At 41.1% G+C, this 19,231-nt stretch overlaps 1 protein-coding gene across 2 annotated transcripts; it reads right to left on the minus strand.

Annotated features, from left to right (window-relative positions):
* Positions 1-346: 346 nt before the first annotated feature.
* On the minus strand, positions 347-14,654 carry LOC120046231 (cytoplasmic dynein 1 light intermediate chain 2-like). 2 transcript variants are annotated; one of them, XM_038991301.1, is made up of 13 exons: positions 14,548-14,654; positions 13,701-13,774; positions 13,407-13,523; positions 13,013-13,243; positions 9,545-9,711; positions 7,391-7,484; positions 7,124-7,259; positions 6,000-6,111; positions 5,834-5,893; positions 5,214-5,258; positions 4,955-5,072; positions 4,204-4,332; positions 347-3,587 (listed from the first exon to the last, which is right to left on the minus strand). In XM_038991301.1, the coding sequence occupies exons 1-13, from the start codon at positions 14,640-14,642 to the stop codon at positions 3,571-3,573; spliced, it is 1,395 nt and encodes a 464-aa protein (XP_038847229.1). In that variant the 5' UTR covers positions 14,643-14,654; the 3' UTR covers positions 347-3,570. The 2 variants fall into 2 exon arrangements, with proteins under 2 accessions (XP_038847229.1, XP_038847221.1); XM_038991293.1 differs by having other exon boundaries at positions 347-3,592.
* Positions 14,655-19,231: the final 4,577 nt, after the last annotated feature.

Below are 19,231 nucleotides of genomic sequence, written 5' to 3' on the forward strand. Positions count from 1 at the left end.
TGTCCTTGTGTCTGGAAAAACACTGCACTGCCATCTCATGGTCAAGGTCATGAGAAAACCTAAGTACTACAGAGTACTGACAATCACTTGTTCACAAGGGACAAGTAAGTAGGGTGATATTCTTATTTCACTTCCACTTATAGTCCATTCACTTGCTACTCAGTGACAACTGGTAGGTTGAGGGGTTTGATAAAATGACTACCCAATATGTACCCAATGGTGTCACTTCTAGAATCCACACTAAATAGCAGTAAATTAAACAGCGAAACAGAGCAATATTCAATGTGGATTTTACTTGCCATCTACACACAGTATCATGATTTGAGACAAAGGGATACAAAAGTAGTCTGGATTCTTTGTTTTATTGAAGCCAGGGCTGACAGACACTTTTCCTTATCTTTGTCGGCACAAAAGCGAGATACCACATGGCTGCATACTGCATCATGTTAAAGCCATACAATCACACTCATTTGAATATGTCCAGGGCACAAACACAGTACTCCATGTGGTTTAAAGGTGTTTATATCCTGAATAAAATGGACTGTAAGCAAAAGCTTTTAAATCTCCTATATGTGTATATTTTCAAGGGCTGAAGTCATAGCACTAAGATGTATAGAGCAGTCGCTTTTAACTTAAGCTTGAAAAATATGTTACAAGATCTGTTTTTCATTCAATCTTGGGGATATCCAATCATCAAAAACGTACATTTGGAAATCAAGCAGAGTGAGTACTTTTCCTTGATGTACTAGCCAAACATACAGATTTCTGTTTGGCTAATGCTGATGTTTAGTAACTATGTGGAGACAAACATCAGAGGAGTGAACGAGTTCATGAATTTCTAGGCTGTTACCACCCTAAAAGATATCTATCCTATATAATTTAAGCAAAGTAATGCTTGCAAACAGAAACCATTGTTGTGCAGAAAAAAATAGAACAGAATAATACTGAGATGCTCTGCAATGGGCAGGTGTGACAGAAATACACCTGAAAAACTAAAGAGCATTGACATGCATTTTAGATTGGGATTTCTTAAAAACCTCCAAAAAGGTTGAAGTTTAAAAGTCTGGAGCAGATTTGACTGCCAGGGCCATGTTCGTTATACTGCTAATCCCCAAAATATTAACGCAATATTAAGTGTGTCATACTTGTAATTCATCAATACACGTTCTAAGCAGGCAGGAAGAAGTGTATGCATTCTCTAGTTTAAACAATAACATCTGGGGGTTCATTACAGCTCTCTAAATGAAAGTGCTTATTTCAACATAAGGAAATACTCCTGGGTGTCCCAATATTGTGCTTGAATTTCAGCAACTGAACTTAGATGCAAATTTCTGCCCAATGAAGATAAAATATAAGCGCTTCATTTTGATACAATCAAAATCCAGCTCGTTCTCATCTTATTCTTACTACAGATTGGTTCATGTAAAATAAAGTAGACAGCACACATCTTGGTCTTGTGATTTTTTCCCCCTTAGAGCAAAAAAACAAAACACGTGTTAGCCTGGCAACTCAGGTAGGGGTTAAGTACACGGACCACCTTAGAATGTACTTTGGAATGATGGGTGTTCCACGCAGGGCCAGGGGAGATGGTCACCTGGAAATCAAATGAGACTATTTACACAAACAGAACACCAATTGCTGCATCTTTGGTTCCAGGTTCCAATTCTATGTAGTTTCCATTGTTGTTTTAAAAGCCAAGTAGCTGCTCTTACAGTTTAATAAATCCATGTTACAATTGCTGATCTGCAAATTAACCATAGCTAGACTGTATATAGATTTGAGGGTGATCATTTAGTTATTTCATTGTGATTAATCAAATAATCTTACGATTTTTACAAATAATTTGATATGGTACAGTATTAGATTGGATGTAATTGTTCAAAAGTTTACAAAAAACATTGGCAGAACTAGGACAATTTAAAAACCTACTAAGGACACAAGCAAAGGCTGATAATATTGACTAAGATCTACATTGAGTGAAGGCAGGGTGCACAGATGGACAAATTGTGAACTGTGTACACTGAAGGCAAAAAGCCAACATTGTAAATGGGCACTGAAGATCACACAAAAGATCTGTGGACAATGCAATTTCCTACTGGGCCACGATTTCTACACCAACATCATGTAGAAATTGTGAATGTTTAACCTGACATATAGCTTGTATAAAAACATTTGAAACTGAAAAAGAACAGAGCTAAATTTCCTTTTTAAGGATAACCCGTTACATTAAAACCGTAGTAATTGATTTCCAAATGCTTTGGCCGCACAAGTGAGTGGTTTAAACCACACAAGTGTTCATCTGGGGGACACAAACTCTAAACTTGTGGTTACTTCTAAAAATCTGCATCTAGATACCTTTACAGTTTATAAAATGAAAGGCATTCTCATTATTGCTCAAGTGAACAATGTCATCTAGGCCACAGAAGTAAGCTACATTTCTTTTGAAACCTTATGCAAAGACCATACTTGTTATACAAAAAAAAAAAATTACTTGAATGACCGAACTGAAAAACATTTTACCGTTGGTGCTACAGTGCATTTCCTCTAAGTAGATAAGCAGCTCTACTATGACACAAACAGTTACTGAGCCAGGCACTTGGGAGTTATAGTAGGAAAGATGCTGCCCCCAAAACACCTCTAGGCAAAAGAGCATTCCTTGCAAACTCTACACTTGCCAATCCCAACAGTGCTCATTTTATCCCAGACATTTCTTCATAATTTTGTAAAATAATTGCATTTTGTACAAAATAAAACCAAAGCTTGAATTGCAATTTCGCTGATATTTACAGAATCCTTAAAGATGACTAGTTGGACCTGCCATTGTGGGCAGATGCAACTGTTTGCTTTCAGCTATGTGTATTTGTCACATTAGTGTCATGACGTCAGTGGAGTTTAACATGTTATGAGATATAGCTATCTAAACCCTTTTCTAATCACAAACAGTGCAGAAAAAAAGAAAATAAAGATTTTTTTTTATATATAAATACATCAGTATCATATCTAACCTTTTTTTACATACTACATACACTTGCAAGTATTTCTTTTTTTTTATGAATATATTTAGGGTTTAATTGTTCTTATCACAACTGCTTTCCTTCCATAAGATTAGCTGAACAAGAGGCTACAGCACTTTTCCACTCTTTAAGCTTGTGAGAGATGGTGTATCCCCTAGCTAACAGAGGGCTCGCAGACCAGGGGATTTGGCTGCCTCCCAAGGAGTGTGCACGCATTACTTAACCTGACATCCCTTGCAAAAAAAAAACATTACAATTGAAGTAATAAGGATAGATACAGCCAAGTCTTCAACTTCCTCCTTCTCCATATTACCAAAATAACCAATATATCTGATAGCATCTCAAACTCATTTGGCAAAACTACTGTCTGCTGACTGATATACACATTGGGAATTTGGTCTTATTTCGGGGGTTTTTTATGCTTGTGTGTTGGTTTTCCAGTATTTGCAGTGGACAATGCTGTTGTTACGTTCACACTTCGTTCTCTGTTGGTGTGTTGTTAGCTGTAACCATGGAGTCCGGTTTGCGAGTCATTCTATCCAACTCTGCCTGGACGTCAGTCAAAACCGGCTTCTGCCCTTGGAAAATAAAAGAGAGAACAGAAAGTAATCTCCTGTAGCTTCTGTGCCTGTACTAGAAATTGACTGTTATGGCCAGGCCAGCAAGCGGATGGAAACTGACGAGATGTGGTCCCATGCTAAATGACTTCAGTTGCATCACGTGACAGGTGCACGCACACATGCAAAACCAATCCTGAGACATTAAAAAACATTCCATGCATATTCTTTCAGTTTTATGTCATTAGCTGCACAAGGCCATTCGGACACAAGGCCATGCAAGTATGCTGAGATAATGGGTTAATACAACTTCATACTGAATGGACGAACAAAAACGAGAGAGATAAGCAGTGAGCCGTCATTTGGGGTGGTTGTGGGACATTTTGCAGCCAGAGAATGACACATTGGTAACAGCTGTGGTGTCCCATGCATACAGGCCTTTCACTAGTTCCTCCAGTGGCAGAGGAGTTTAGGGGAACTCTTCCACTCCTCTAGGACCTGCCAAGAACTCCCTCTTTCAGGCTCTAGGGGTAAACCTCCAGACAACAGCATGGTCCAAAGGCAACAACAAGAGGCAGTTAAACCAGAGAAGCCAGTGACACCCTGGAGGGCCAGGCCAGAGGAGGCCATACCTGTTTTCTTGACAGATCCTGGAGATCCTGCTCCTGCAGCTCCGGTGCCTGGACTCCCAGGGGACCCAGTCTTTTTACTCAAAAGGCTGTTAAAGAAGTTGGCCAGCACTCCCTCGTTTGCTGCTGCTCCTGAGACACAAACACATGAGACGAGCATCCCTTAGGATCAGAACCATGATATTTAAATGAGAGATCTCTTCCATACAATTCAGGCACGTAACAGTTATTACTGTATGATCATGATATTCATAATTTCATCCTAAAAAAACATTAGTACACATACAGGATCATAGTTTAACTGGAACACCATTTACATAATTCAATGCACATGCATTCCTAGAAGATTAACTGTCCGTTTTTGTATAGTGTATTCAAATCCTTTCCTCTCCACATGGCTTTGCCAACAGCAACCAACAACAGGGTGGGGGTTGCAGGTCTCAAATAAATTTGGTTTAATTTAAGCTAATCTATTCACGCTGGCATGCACGGCTCCCCCACTGAGCTTAATGGAGAAAATGTCAATATTTCTCCCCAAACAAGGCCAGCGGAGGGAGGTGTGCAGGAATCTATTGTTAATGAAATTATTTCAATAGCTACCTCAGGGGGGCAGTGGTTAGACAGCAGTCACACACTTCCAACACCCAAAAGAAGTGTTGCCCAAATGACTGCCAGTTCTCATACAACAGTTTCAATGATGCTCTGTAAAAATATAAATAAAGGGTGGGCAGTAAGTTCCAGTGGTCTAACTTACCCTTCATGTTGGGGTCAGGTTTCTTGACTGCGGTCATTGGCGAGACGCTGGCCACATTGGTACAGCCTGTACGACCAGTGGGTCGAGGAGAGCCAGAAGCAGTCCGTCCAGGAGATTCCTGAAACAGACAGAAGACAAAGAGCGGAGTAGTGAGGCAAAACTAATCATGGCTCCTATTGATGAGATGATTGTCATCCAACACGCATGTCAAGAAAATGTGGCAATGAAGAAAAAAAGTGGTTGATGTTATCACACTTACTGTTGCTCCTCTTGTTGGTGTGGCCGGCTGCTTGGCCAGCAAAGACTTAAGAACAGACAAAAATGGTGTGAGACAAAATATTTTATTTTCACATTTTTCCTGAAATAATTTGTCCCATAAAAATTCTGCATTTGTAGCTTATATTTTCCAACCCCCATAACATTCCCAGAAACACTTCCTTACATCACAGATTATGGGCATAGTAGAAACAAACATTGTATGGATGGATACAGGTACCTTGACCTTACAGGGACTGACTGAAGCCCACTACAAAGAGGAAGCGCTCTTCGCCCTGAGGCAACCACGTGATCTCTCAGAAACAACACCCTTTCAACCAATTACGCTAAAGCCCTGGGAGTTCTCAGGCTTCTGATTGGAGAACTCCTGATTGGCCCGTGAGGAAGTGCAGAATAGGAACCCCAGGCTTTGAAGCCTGGGAAAGGCTAATAAAACGAAACTGGCTCCACTATCCACAATCCTAGCTTTGAACAAAACCAATTATTTTTTTCTCAACTCACTACCATCTAGTGTGCATCTTTAGAAGAGTAGATAACATGGAATTGCAAACATGAAAGGCATTCCAGAACTGTGTGATCTAGAATGTAAACAAACACACATACCTGTTGCTTCATAAGGAAAACCTGCTCGTTCTCTGCGTTTACCTCCTTATCATGAACCAGCTGGAGAGAGAAGACGTGAATGTCAAACCAAGGGAGATGCATAAGGAACATTTGTAAAATTCCAAAAGTCCAAGACATGTTATCTGTAGAAGTCTCATGATCCTACCTTCCGTACTGGAGGCTTCATGATGAAGTCTTCAAAGGGGTCTTCAGGTCTCACCGTTGTGAAATGTTCATGCAAAATTGCAATCTTCTTCTCATTGTCCCATCCAGATGGACTAGGAAAAGAAAACAGTTTTGTTTGGTACTCGAGCAATGACCAATAGTTTGTTACAATAACTTTCAAAGACAATACAGTACACGTTCATATAACTTCAGAACTGTCTACCAGTTAAAAGCCTAGCTTTTAATGGCGTTGGTCCAGTAACTGAAAGTTAGCTGGTTCGAATCCCTGAGCCAACTAGGTGAAAATCTGTCGATGTGCCCTTAAGCAAAGCACTTAACCCTAATTGCTACTGTAACTCGCTCTGGATAAGCATGTCTGCTAAATCAGTGGTTCCCAAACTGTGGAGGGGTGCGAGGGGTTGGCAGGGGGGGACACAATGGCCCGTCCCCTCCAAATTAAAAAAAAAACATTTATAAATGTTTAAACTCAGTCCAGCTTTAAGCTTACTCTTGAAAGTTGTAATAGTAGAATGGACAATTCAATTGGGTAGTGCATCATCAGTTCCTCTTGTCATGTTAGTTATTGCATATCTTAGAGAGCTATTTATAACTTGTCAGAAATGTCCAGATCAACTAGCCCATGTCAGCCAACATTCTTTTTATTTATTTTTTAGCCCAAAGATGGTTGTAATTTTTTTGTCAGTCAAATATCACGAATACACATTACATTGGCAAAATGTATAGAATTGCAAGAAAATTTGCTTTAAAACGGCAAAATGTTCTTTGCACCACATAACATAAGCTTTGAACCTACAACATTTTCTCCACCAACAAGAGGGGTGTGGAAAGTTTGTGTCATAAACAGTGCTTGTGACCATATAAATAGACATTGGGTGCTCGCTGGGGGGGTGCGAGGTGTTCCCCAATGCTGGAAGGGCCCCCCCCCCCGAGTGAAAAAGTTTGGGAACCCCTATGCTAAATGACTAAAATTAAAACATTTAGATCTCCTTTCTATTTTTGAGGAAATTAAAGGGCAAATCACAAGATGGAAATGTATGATTTCATATAGTCTCTGTTACCTCAATATGTGGGCACTTAACAAAGCATAACTAAGCATTCACTTACATTAAAATAGCATCCTTCTCCACCACTAAGGCAGGCGTGGTGAACTGGAAGTCGTATATTTTGTGCACTATGTATTTATAGAGGAGGTCCAGGTTCTTCTCCTCTTTGACGGATGTGTACATCAAGGCAGCTCCATCTGTCAGGTGGGGTTAAGGAACATACAGAGACATGATAGGGCACAAAATTAAATAGAACACATAAAATTGTATCTCCATGGTGGGGCCTGTCATTCTAAGGGAGAGTGTTGTGTTTGAGTAGAAAGGATACACTGTAAGCAGAATCGTCGGATGTGGGACTGGATGAAGTCGAAGTGCTCCTCTCTGAAGTCGTGCTCCTTCTCTAAAACACTGACTGCATCACACTGTGGAGAGAGACACATTGTTTTAACACTGTACATTGCCATAATATGACATGAAATGTCTCTATTCCTTTTAAACTTTTGTGAGTGTAATGTTTACTGTTAATTTTTTATTCCACTTTTGTTTATCTATTTCACTTGCTTTGGCAAATGTAAACATATGTTTCCCATGCCAATAAGTACCTTTGAATTGAACTGAAAGAGAGATAGCGAGAAAGAGCGAAGTACACAGCAACAACTGGAGCAAGAAAACCATAACCTCCTGCGGAACATAAAAATGACTTTGCTCACTTCGCCATGCCTCCCTTTCAGTCTCAGCCACGACCCTCCCTCACTTCCGCTCTCCTCCCCTCCACTCACGTGCAAGTTCCCCTCCTCCCTCCAGGAAGGAGCAGTAACAGCCTGCAGGCAGGCACCACCCTGTCTCTCACACAGATAAACTTCCCCACAGTGACCACAAGATGGTAACCTTGACAACAACAAGGCTGACTGGCTGAGCATGACTCAGGGAATGCCAGGCTAGCTACTTCCTGAAATAAATAAAAATGGCAGTAGCAAAGACAGCAGGCCTGGTTAAATATGCAGGAGCCCATCATTAAATATGCATACCCAAGTGCAATCATCATTGGGACTTATAGGGATATTTTGCGATTTTAGCAATGATGTTCTTTATCTACTTCCCCAGAGTCAGATGAACTTGTGGATACCATTTTTATGTCTTTCTGTGTCCAGTATGAAGGAAGTTTGAGGTAGTTTTGTGAGCCAATGCTAACTAGCGTTAGCACAATGCCTGAAAGTCTATGGTATCTGCTAGCATGCTTAATAATTTTACCTGTGTATCTGTCAGCGTGTAAACTGGCATTCATATTCCTTATAGCTCTGTAAACTGCAGCAGTTAGTGAGAACTATACATTACACTCAATCTGTCAATCAAAATCAATGACATAATGGATTTAGAAAATACAGCAAATGGCCTCCTGAATGGCACAGCGGTCAAAGGCACTGCATCGCAGTATTGCAGCGTCACTAATGCCTGGGGTTTGATCCCAAGCTGTGTCACAACCGGCCATGACCGGGAGCCCCATAGGGCGGTGCATAATTGGCCCAGCGCCGTTCAGGTTAGAAGAAGGTTTGGCCGGGAGGGGCTTTACTTGGCTCATCGCGCTCTAGCGACTCCTTGTGGCGGGCCAGGCACCAGCAGGCTGACTTCGGTCATTACTTGAACAGTGTTTCCTCTGACACATTGGTGCGGCTGGCTTCTGGGTTAAGCGAGCAGGTGTTAAGAAGCGCAGTTTGGCGGGTCATGTTTAGGAGCACGAATGTCTCGACCTTCGCCTCTCCTGAGCCCGTTAAGGAGTTACAGCGATGAGACAAGATCGTAATATTATACAATTGGGGAGAAAAATGGGGTAAAATTACACAAACTAAAAATGTAATCAAAAGAAAATACAGCAAATAGTCTTAAAATATGGAACACCAAATGACAGCTGTCTCTTCGAAGACATAGCACACTTCAAATCCACAAATTCCCTATGTATAGTGCCTGAAGAGGGGACACTTCACTAATGCTCTGAGTATATTCAACAAACTGTACTAAAGACCAAGATGAATTCCCCAGGAGTGAAATAACCATTTTCTCCCTAAAGGTAGAAGAGAAACAGAAAAACAGTGAGCAGTGAAAATAACACATTCACCCGTCCTTGTCATAACTAGCATGTGAAGTGCTGATGACTGACAACAGTGTGTTCTTTTAAAGCAGCCATTTGCCAGAAGCTCATGGACATGGAATAATGTGGTGCTTTCATGGACTGAAGATGCTGCCTCACGGGCAACACTAAAAACTAGCAACTCAAGACAGGGGATGATCAGGCACCAACCATGAAATGGACTGCCAGAGTGGAGAGTCAACGGTGTACTAGTTAGTTGTGGGCCCGTGTGGAATCTGAGGCTCAGTGTTATTTAAAATCTTTTAGTACAAAAATTGTCTATTCATTTCAATACTGGTGCCTAAAAATGGAAGGCTACTTCTTTCAGGTACCTATATTCAACCAGCCTCAACTTACCTTTGTGCAAACTATTAGCACTGGAATGCCCAAGTTGTGTGTGAGTACATTTTCCCCGAGCGGTAGCACTACACCCTCGTCTTCCCCCCCCGCAGGGGGAGCCCGTCTCTGGGGAGAGGCTGGGTTGGCTCCCTCCGGCTCTGTGTACTCCTGGAAGGCCTTCACCACTGTGGGGCAGACAGGGGACGACCGCATTGGTTAGACCAGTCTCAATGAACCTTCTTCATTTGGAGGATCAATAATCTTTACAAGATTTAAACACAGGTTGTATAGAGAGCATATATTTTCTTCTGACTGAAATAAAGCATGCAGGACAGCATCACAAATGGGTACTCCATAACTAGGGCCCTGAGTTTTTAAAGACCAAGTGACAAGAAATGGAGAAAAAAAATGTTGTCCCCATTCTTAATAGATGATGTTGAGTTTCTGCTTGCCTGTCCTGTAGGCTATGTAGGGAAGGACTGGGGTCTTACCCTTGGCTATCAAGGCACTCAGCCCCCCACACTCCCTGTTCTCCAGGCCCAGTCATTCTCACTGAGCTATAAAACTCGCTGCACCAGGTCTGTAGAGATGTGAGCTTATCTGACAGCAGCTCCTCTACTGCCTGCTCCACTACCAGACTGGAGAATAACTCCCACTGTGTTTTACACACAAATAACTAACTGTCTGCTGTAATCAAGCAGACAACAACCCATCCATCATTTATATATTCATGCCACTATGTGCTGTCGACTCCACCTCAACAGAATATCAAAATTATCATTAGCTTCTCCTAGACTTGCTACAGGACACAACCCTAGAGACTGTAGATATGTAAACAAGTACAAAAGCTTTTAGTACGACTTGCCAATATATTTACACTCCAAAGAGCTTTACTAACATGATTACTAAGATAATGATGGATGCATATAATGCTACAGCAAAACACAAAGGCTAGGTCTATTTTCACACGGTCTATTTTTGTCTATTTTGGTATAAAGCAGAAGCATAACTCCCAATGGGGCACTGCTGCAGGCAGCTGTGTTGGCAGTCTATCCCCTGTATGCATCCCAGGACAGCAGCACTGAGTAGTGGTCTGGGAAGGCAGTTCCCCTTCCTCAGGAACCTGAGGAATGTGGTTACGGCTGACCCTGAGAGCCAGTGTTGCTACAGGACTTTCCTCCACCAGGAACAAAACAGAACAACCCTTAGGGTGCTGGGCTGCCTGGCCTCGGCCCTGTGATGTAAACTCCAGCTGATTGGGAGCAGGGATGGGATCAGACTGCCTGTTCAGGCTCTGATCTGTGCCAGCTAAAGCTGCAGGGGGCCAGCAGAGCTTGGACACAAGTCTCAACAAACAAAGACAAACCAAAAGATACAAATGTGCAATTTCCCTAGTGTAACACTATGGCATTTAGACTATTGGACAAACAATTGTCTCCAAAGAAATCAAATAACTGGTTGTACAAAAAAAATGCCTCCCTCACATGGTTTTCCTTGAAGAAAATTCTTAGGCAGGCACTTCTCAGCCATTGCAATGTTTTTTGTCCTTAGATATTTTGGTAGACTGTCTTAGTGGGAGTGACATACATAGTTTTGGCCTACATTTCTTACATAACCCGGCTGAGCGGCAAAACGTCTTTACTGAGGTAAAAACAGTAAAGTGCCTGTCAGAAAGGTGCAAGTGGTCACACTTCTAGCCTTCATCTGTACAGTTATAAATCAGACACCACTTTAAATCAGAAGGACAGACAGAGACAAGAGCGTGACTCATCCATCGTTCGACTTTGCCCACTTAACCGTTCTAGTACAAACATAGGTGGGGCCAAATAGCTTTACAGTGTAAGCATTAGCCTTGATAAAATTTTATGAACAATGTGAAGCATAATTTCCTTTTTCCTGCACGACCCTTCAGCTTTGTGGCCTGTAATGCAGAAACATAAGACAGATATTACTGAATTCTGATAATGACAGTTGTGAATAGAAAAACTGTTGATCTGTGTTATTTTAGTGCATGATACAGCAAGGAATGGTTCTGCTACAGAGCACCATCAAGCTGCTCCAGTTTCAACTGAGCCAGAACATCCTGCCCACTCGATATCCCTTCCATGCTTAGACTCACTCTGGTATCAGAAGAAACCATGATGCAACACTGCTGTAAGAGCGCCTGGACCTGGACACCGGCCACCCCTCCTCCCTTCGGATATGTCGGACTAGTCCGGCATGTGCAGTGATGACATCATTACTGACATCCTGAAAGATGAGCACTGTCTGGATGATATGCTACTCTGCTAGATTAGAAAGCTGGAACTGCTTGTGGGTGGGCGTGTATTCAACAAGAGTTTGGCAGGGAGCATATGCCAGCCTTGCTACCTGTGTTGGATATCAGCAAACACCATTCGCCAAAATTAGGCCTACACTACCGAACAAAGTAAAATGTATTTACTAGTACAACACAATCCACAATGAAAGAAAGGCTTGACTACTATGCAAATGCTTTCCTCCCTATATTGAGAAAGACAAACCAAGTCTTCATCTAACAAAATTATATAATTTAGCCTACAGTATAGATTCAGCAAATCAGATTATTGGTCCAGTAGAAGCATTCAGGTTATGCAAAATACTTACAATATTTGCCGTAATGTGCTACCTTACCTCAAAGGTTTTTTTGCCTTCAGAAACATCATCCTTCTGCCACTTCCCCTTCCACACATTTCAGTTTGTCAACAGTTAGGCCTAGTGGTTCTCCAATCATAAAACTGACACTTAAATCCAGAGTAGTCATAGGCCTACAGTGGATTGATGACAAAAACAATGGTGAACCTATCCACTAGTTCTACTATATGTGCACATTAAGCATGGCATTGGTTTAGTTTTGATTGCAAAATCAAACCAATCTCTAAAGCATCTCCAAGTAGAGTAAGATTCAAAGACAGCCTGCTCAAGAAAACCTTAGATAACCCCAGGCTCTTGTAAGCGCCTGCAACTTCAGAGCACAAAAGAGCACTTCATGATCATTTCTAAAATTATTAGGAGGGCGCACTCAGTATAAGACAGTGATCAACAGAGCAGGCTTTGGTCATCATGACTGAACACAGCTGATAATCATGGGCCTTTCTGATGACCTACAAACTACCATGACCATGTGTAATTTTATACTTCAGTGTCTGTGCTTTCTACTGCTGTTGCCTTTAGTTTAAATGAAAAACCAGCCAGCATCCAACTGTAGCCTAAATCTGCTGTGTAAGCATCCATCTCGTTGGCTCTGTCTGGGATGTTCACTATGCTGCAGACACTTGCCAAACAAAACCATGTCATTAGCTCCACAAGCAACAAGCATCTCACAACATAAAAGGCAGCAATTATCATCACCTCTACTGTCTGACTGCCAAACAAACACAGCTCAATGTTAGGACTGGCCTTGGACAATCAACCCCACAGACACTGTCGCAGCAGCCAAGGTGAAGTAGATGATTCAGCACTACTTACTCCTCTGCTCCATCTCTCTCATCTCCTCCGGCGGGATCTTGAGCTTGTCCACATGATCACGCAGCACGCTGGCCCACTTCTGGAGCGACTCCATGATGGTCCAGGGTCTTGACATGTCTGCCACAAACACTGCCAAGCTGTCGTTCAGGGACTCTGCTGTCACTGCAAACTTTAGCAGGCCTTTGTGATACAAATCCCCATCCAGGATCCACACGTTACAGCGTGTAAGGTCTGCAAAAATACAGAGATGTAGTCACGCAAAAAATAACATGTTTTTTTTATTTTTTTATTTAACCAGGTAAGCCAGTTGAGAACAAGTTCTCATGTACAACTGCAAACATGTAGCCTAACCAATGTACACTTGTATTTTTTGCCACTGAAACAGGGAACTTACCATCTATGTCCTCATCGTGGACATTCAGATACAGATACTCCAGGCCTCTTCCTTTCTTATTGTGCTCTGCTCCTTGGAGTTTTGCCATAATCGTTGTCTTTCCTGACCCATCCTCACCTGAAACATTTCCGCACAAATGGAAATGTTATTATCATGTTATTTTTTATGATTTGGTTTATTTGACTGAAAACATGTATTATTTGTATAACGTTATATGCAACCTCTCCTGAAAATATGCCACTTCTTCCTTTCGGTGTGATTAAAAGTTACTGAAGGCCATGGATTTACACTTACCAAACACCAATATGTTCTTCCCGGATGGCAACTTAGAACTTGAACGTGTTGAAACCTCACTGAGAATTGAAGTCCTGAAGGGAATAACAATGCAATTAGTTTGCTTGCTAGTTACCACATGAAATTAAAGTAGCCTAGGCCTAACACAGTCTACTGGTAGGTGTCTGTCTGCCCACCAAGACCGTTAGCTAGCTATCACTTGTTATGATAATTAGCCTACCTTGTCAAATGAGCGTTTGAGTGTCAGCATCAACATGCCAGGTGTCAAGTCACCCAGGTAACGTGAGTCAGCTGTCACTGAGCATAGCTAGCTAGCTATATCGTTTCTTAATTTTGTATATTTTATCAAATAAGTTTGACTGGCTTGGCAATATTAAAACATAGCTAGTTATGTAGGTGTAGCCGTAACTATCAAGGACCAACAACTATTCTGTGGCTACGGGTCAAGCTGGAAAGTAAGCTAGTTAAAGTTAGCTACTGTACATTATTTGGTCCTGCACAATCAGACGAAAATAACTTGGCTAATGAGCTAGTTACTATAACGCGCCTGTTAGTAGTATTGATGTGGTGTGAATATTGGTTAGCCTACCTAGTTATCTATAAGTTTGGCTCGTTTGTTATTGTAACTGGTTAGTTATGTAGCTACACTAACTAGCTAAAGCGAAGTTGCTGTAGCCTAGCGTACGTTTGCTATTGTAACTACGAGTTAGCAAGTTAACTGTTTTGAAGGCATCCGGGACCGTTGATGAGGGCACCCGGCAGTGACAAAGCACATTAAACAAGTTAGTAAAAAAGCTTTTCCGTTACAGAAATTAGCACATTGTAAATCACGAGTACATGAACTTGCCATAGGTTTTGTCCTTCCTCGTCTTCGTTGCTATTTTCCATAGTGTCGCCTGCCCCGGCTGCGCCCAGGAGCTTCTTCTCCAGAACGGGAGCCATCTTCTTTCTACAGCCACAAAGAGAGAGGCGCGATTTGGGCGCCCTAGAACCTTGTTAAAACTGTGTGCACGCGATTTTACACCGCAACAAATCCCGGAGCGCGGCTCATCTTTGATGGTGCAAAATCTATAGCTTAACAACACAGAGAAGTAGGATACCTACCACATTTTGCTATCAATCAAGCACCAGATACAGACAATGGGTCAAAGCTGATGATAACTTATGGTGATAATACCTCACTCCTTTTTCTGTGGCCCAATCAAAATATCTAAAGTGGGCTTGTGTACAATATTTTGCGCATACTAAACCGAGTGCATCTACTTTACTGTAGGTTTCAGACAGCCTCCTCCCAAAAACTACATCTGATTATATCATCATGATTTAATCAATTATTTACTGTAATCATGAAAGGGGAAAAAAATAAGACAAAGTAAAACAACAAGTTGCCATGAAAGTGTTGCGTAGGCTAATTGTGATCAGGCATAATAACAGAGAGCTCAGTACGCGTTGGCTTGCATGATGTCATCCTGCAAGACTTCTTTTTTAAAATATTGGCATTGTACACTTAACTGGTCCAGGATCAGTTGTGTAGCTAGGCCATAATGCATTTGGGTAAGTTTGGCGTGGAAAGAGCTGACTGTGCATCAGTTGCAAGACCTTAAGAACATTAACTGGAGCAGCAGAACAGACCACAGAGCAGTAGACAGTCGACCGAATACCAGACAAGTAAAGTGATGCCACCTAGTGGAATCATAAGAAGGCAACATCTAGATTTAGATGTAGAGAGTGTATTAGTCACATGCACATGGTTGCAGATGTAAATGCAAGGTACAGTGAAAATCTTAAACTCTGAGCTCAAAGAGGAGGGGGTAGCTAATTGGGTGGCTATTCAGCAACCTGACGGTCTGGGGGTAGAAGCTATATTGGCCCGTCTTTCAATTTTTGCCATGATGCTCCTGTACTGCCCGCAACTGAGTGATGGAGGAGAAAATATTGTATTTGAGCCTTTCATTTATCTATATTTATATTTATAAGAAAATACACGCTGGTACAGTATTCACTTGTAAACTTAATAAATCAAATTGTATTGGTCACATACACATATTTAGCAGATGTTATTGAGGGTGTAGCGAAATGTAACGTTAGTTAGTTAGCTAGCTAACTTGCTAGCTGCCTTCCTTCAATGCTTGGCGTCACTGGCTTTAATGACAGACAAGACAGGGAGGGAGCTTATGCTAAAAGCCACCAAGCATTGAACTAAAGACTAAAGTTAGCTAACATACCAAACAGGTATGTTTCTAGACGATCCGTGTACGGTTCGCTCAATCAATATCTGAATTTAAACAACTAAGACGTATAATCATTTCGACTGCTTGAATTAAATTTTATTAGGTCTTCCACAAAATTGAATTAATGAACAGAGACGGTGTGTGCGTAGAGGGGCTGCAAGAGGATGGATACGTTTACATTTGTCATTTTAGTCATTTAACAGACACTCTTATCCAGAGCGATTTACAGTAGTGAGTGCATACATTTTAATACGTATGCTAGCTGTTTTCAAAGTAAAAGCTTTAAAGTGTTAACGATTTGGAGGAAATCATATACTTTTACCAATTGCATTGGGAACAGGTTTTTGTCAGAGGCTTGAGGGAAACAAGCCCCCGTTCTGCTTTTCTGCTCAATGACACTAATTTTGCTACACTGCAATACAATATATTACATTTATTGAACTTGTCATTTCCAGCATGCTCAGTGTCCTTATATTTTTTTCACTAGCACACACAATTAGGTTACCTTCTCAGCAATTCCTAAGAGGTTTTATGCACCCCTCATACATCCTGCATCAGTTTCTGATACAAGACCTAGCATTCCAAACAAAAATTATAGATTGGATAGTGTGTCCTTTAAACTAATAAACGCTTACTACCAAACAGTAAGCTATGAGTTCACATTACCATGAAAGAGACTCTCATAACAAACAGTCGATGTAATTCCATAGTAGAGACAGATGGTGACACTGTTCTCATAGTAATATTGCCTTCCAAAACTTGGTTCTTCAAAACCCTTATGATTGATTGCATATGATGTGCTTTGTAGAGCCTAGTAAGTGGAACTGAGCACACAAACCATAAAACGTTATACTTGAGGTGTATATGAAGTCTATAAACTTACCCTCAGCCAAAGTCAATCTAACAAATTAACAATCGACTGGTAGTGGTGATAAAGGAAGCATTTTCTCATGTTTCATGCCGCTTAACACTGCCTGCATGGGAAAGAACTTTGGTATAGAAAGGCTGCCAAATAGGTTGCTTATTCCCTAAGGCACATAAACAGCATCGGATGAGCTTGTGACAGTTGAGTTTACTGACTACATAATTGAATGGAAATTAATGTTTTCATGTCTTGGAAAAGTTAATTCCCTTTTAAGTGCAAATCAAATTGTATTTGTCACATGCGCCGAATTCAACAGTTGTAGACCTTACAGTGAAATGATTACTTACAAGCCCATAACCAACAATGTAGTTAAAAAAAATATATATATATATATAAATATAACAAATAATTAAGGAGCAGCAATAAAATAACAGTAGGGAGGCTATATACAGAGGTTCTGGTACAGAGTCAATGTGTGGGGGCACCGGTTAGTCGAGGTAATTAAGGTAATATGTACATGTAGGTAGAGGTAAAGTGACTATGCATGGATAATAAACAGAGTAGCAGCATAAAAATGGGGGTGGGGTGTGGACAATGCAAATAGTCCGGGTAGCCATTTGATTAACTGTTCAAGAGTCTTATGGTAGAAGCTGTTAATAAGCCTTTTTGACCTAGACTTTGCACTCCGGTACTGCTTGCCGCAGAGAGAAAATACTATGACTAGGGTGGCTGGAGTCCTTGGGAATTTTTTTGGGCCTTCCTCTGACACCGCCTGGTATAGAGGTCCTGGATGGCAGGAAGCTTGGCAGTTATACAGATGTAAGATCTTAATTTGATCACCCTGTAAATTCACCCTAGGACATTTAAAACACCTAGTGTATTTGAGGTTTAAAAGGCTACTAAAGTTTGTCATTTCCATTTAGAAATTTCAGACTTGATTTTCCCTTTTGAAAAATGTATCAACCGCTACAGAAATGTGCATTAATTATAGTCCACATTATAATTCAGATTTCCTGTTGCTGCATGATTTTTTCCCTGCTGTAGGAGACTGGCTCAAATTTAGATCCTACATCTGTATGCAGTAACAAAATATGTAACCCTGCTACCACACCTCTCCCTATTCATTAGCATGTTAATTTCATGACTGCACTTTTTTCAATACTTGTTTGATTGCATTCCACACCATAGAGATGAGAGGCCAGATCCTCCTCCTCATTGATGAGTTGTGTGATCTAATCTCTGATCACTGATGGCTCCTGCCCAATGAGAGTGATCAAGTTAAAGCTGGTTCAGTCCACTCTTAGGAGAGACAGAAAAACAGGTCTCACTCTCTTGTTTTGTAAGGTGGAATCCAGAACGTCCTTAATGTGTTAATACATTATTACACATGTAATATCTGGCGTGTAATATCTGGTTCAGTAGTGGTTGGTCAAAGACTGTAGTCTAGCCTAGTAGGCTATTACAAGTGCTTGAAGTTAAAGGCACATTATGTAGTATCTTTCCCTTGTGGTTGCTAAACAATTTCCATATACAAGTATAGCTGAAAGAACACAAACACATGCTATTCCTCCTTTCCTATTCCTCTTTTTCTTTGATTTACACTTGCAAAGACCCTTTCCCTCAAAACAAAATCCACTCCTGGGCAATAACACAAACTCCTCATGTTTCCTGTCTTGAGAACAAAATGGAATACTCTGCCATTTTCTGTTTCAACATGTCCTGATTAATATTTGCCTGTTCCCTGTCTTTCAACGATGCAGATGATAACAAGACAAGACCTACTGTACATGAAGAACTGTGTCATCTCTCGGGTGAACTGTACGCACAAAAAAGAGCAAGTTGTAGAATTTCATTAAACCTCACTCGTAATATTGGGCCATTAACACATAGAAGGCAAATAGCACAAAGGTGCCATATGTCAGGAAACTTAAAATGGAAAAGTAATATTGAGAGTGACCTTTTGGCCCGCTGTCACCTTTACAAACAATAACTAACATGAAGAACAGTATGTGGAACCTACAGGAATCGGACACCATGTTCCTGAGGGTTTATGGCACAAAGGGAGCGACAGTGGAAAACGCCACCCAAGTGGAAAACTGAGCCACTCTGTCTTAGGCACTGGGAGTTTAGAATTTTTTGCACACTTCTAACCTAAATCCAATGACATGGTGAAATGTGTTGTTGAATTCACGTTAGTTGACAACTCAACCAAATGTAAATCAAAACTAGACGTTGAACTGACATCTGTGCCCAGTGGGCAGGGTCTGCGTTTTAACGAGGTCCGGAAAGTTGAAGCTCATTTACTGCATTTCTATACAATTTCAAGACTCTAAAATGCTATTTGGAGAACAGCAAAAAGAAGCAAAAATGTAACATGCAAGCAACATCAGGACAAATTGGACACATCGCCTAAGGATGAGCTACGTCTGTACTCC

The sequence above is a fragment of the Salvelinus namaycush genome, chromosome 1 (assembly GCF_016432855.1).
Source record: "Salvelinus namaycush isolate Seneca chromosome 1, SaNama_1.0, whole genome shotgun sequence".
Lineage (NCBI taxonomy): Eukaryota > Metazoa > Chordata > Actinopteri > Salmoniformes > Salmonidae > Salvelinus > Salvelinus namaycush.

What these genes read in the sequence shown, in the direction of transcription:
- LOC120046231 (XM_038991293.1), bottom strand. Translation starts at nt 14,642, where the DNA reads ATGGCTCCCGTTCTGGAGAAGAAGCTCCTGGGCGCAGCCGGGGCAGGC. An exon ending in GAGGAAGGACAAAACCTATG is followed by an intron (nt 13,775 to 14,547) that starts GCAAGTTCATGT and finishes TATTCCCTTCAG; the next exon opens with GACTTCAATTCTCAGTGAGG. An exon ending in CCGACGATTCTGCTTACAGT is followed by an intron (nt 7,260 to 7,390) that starts GTATCCTTTCTA and finishes CCCACCTGACAG; the next exon opens with ATGGAGCTGCCTTGATGTAC.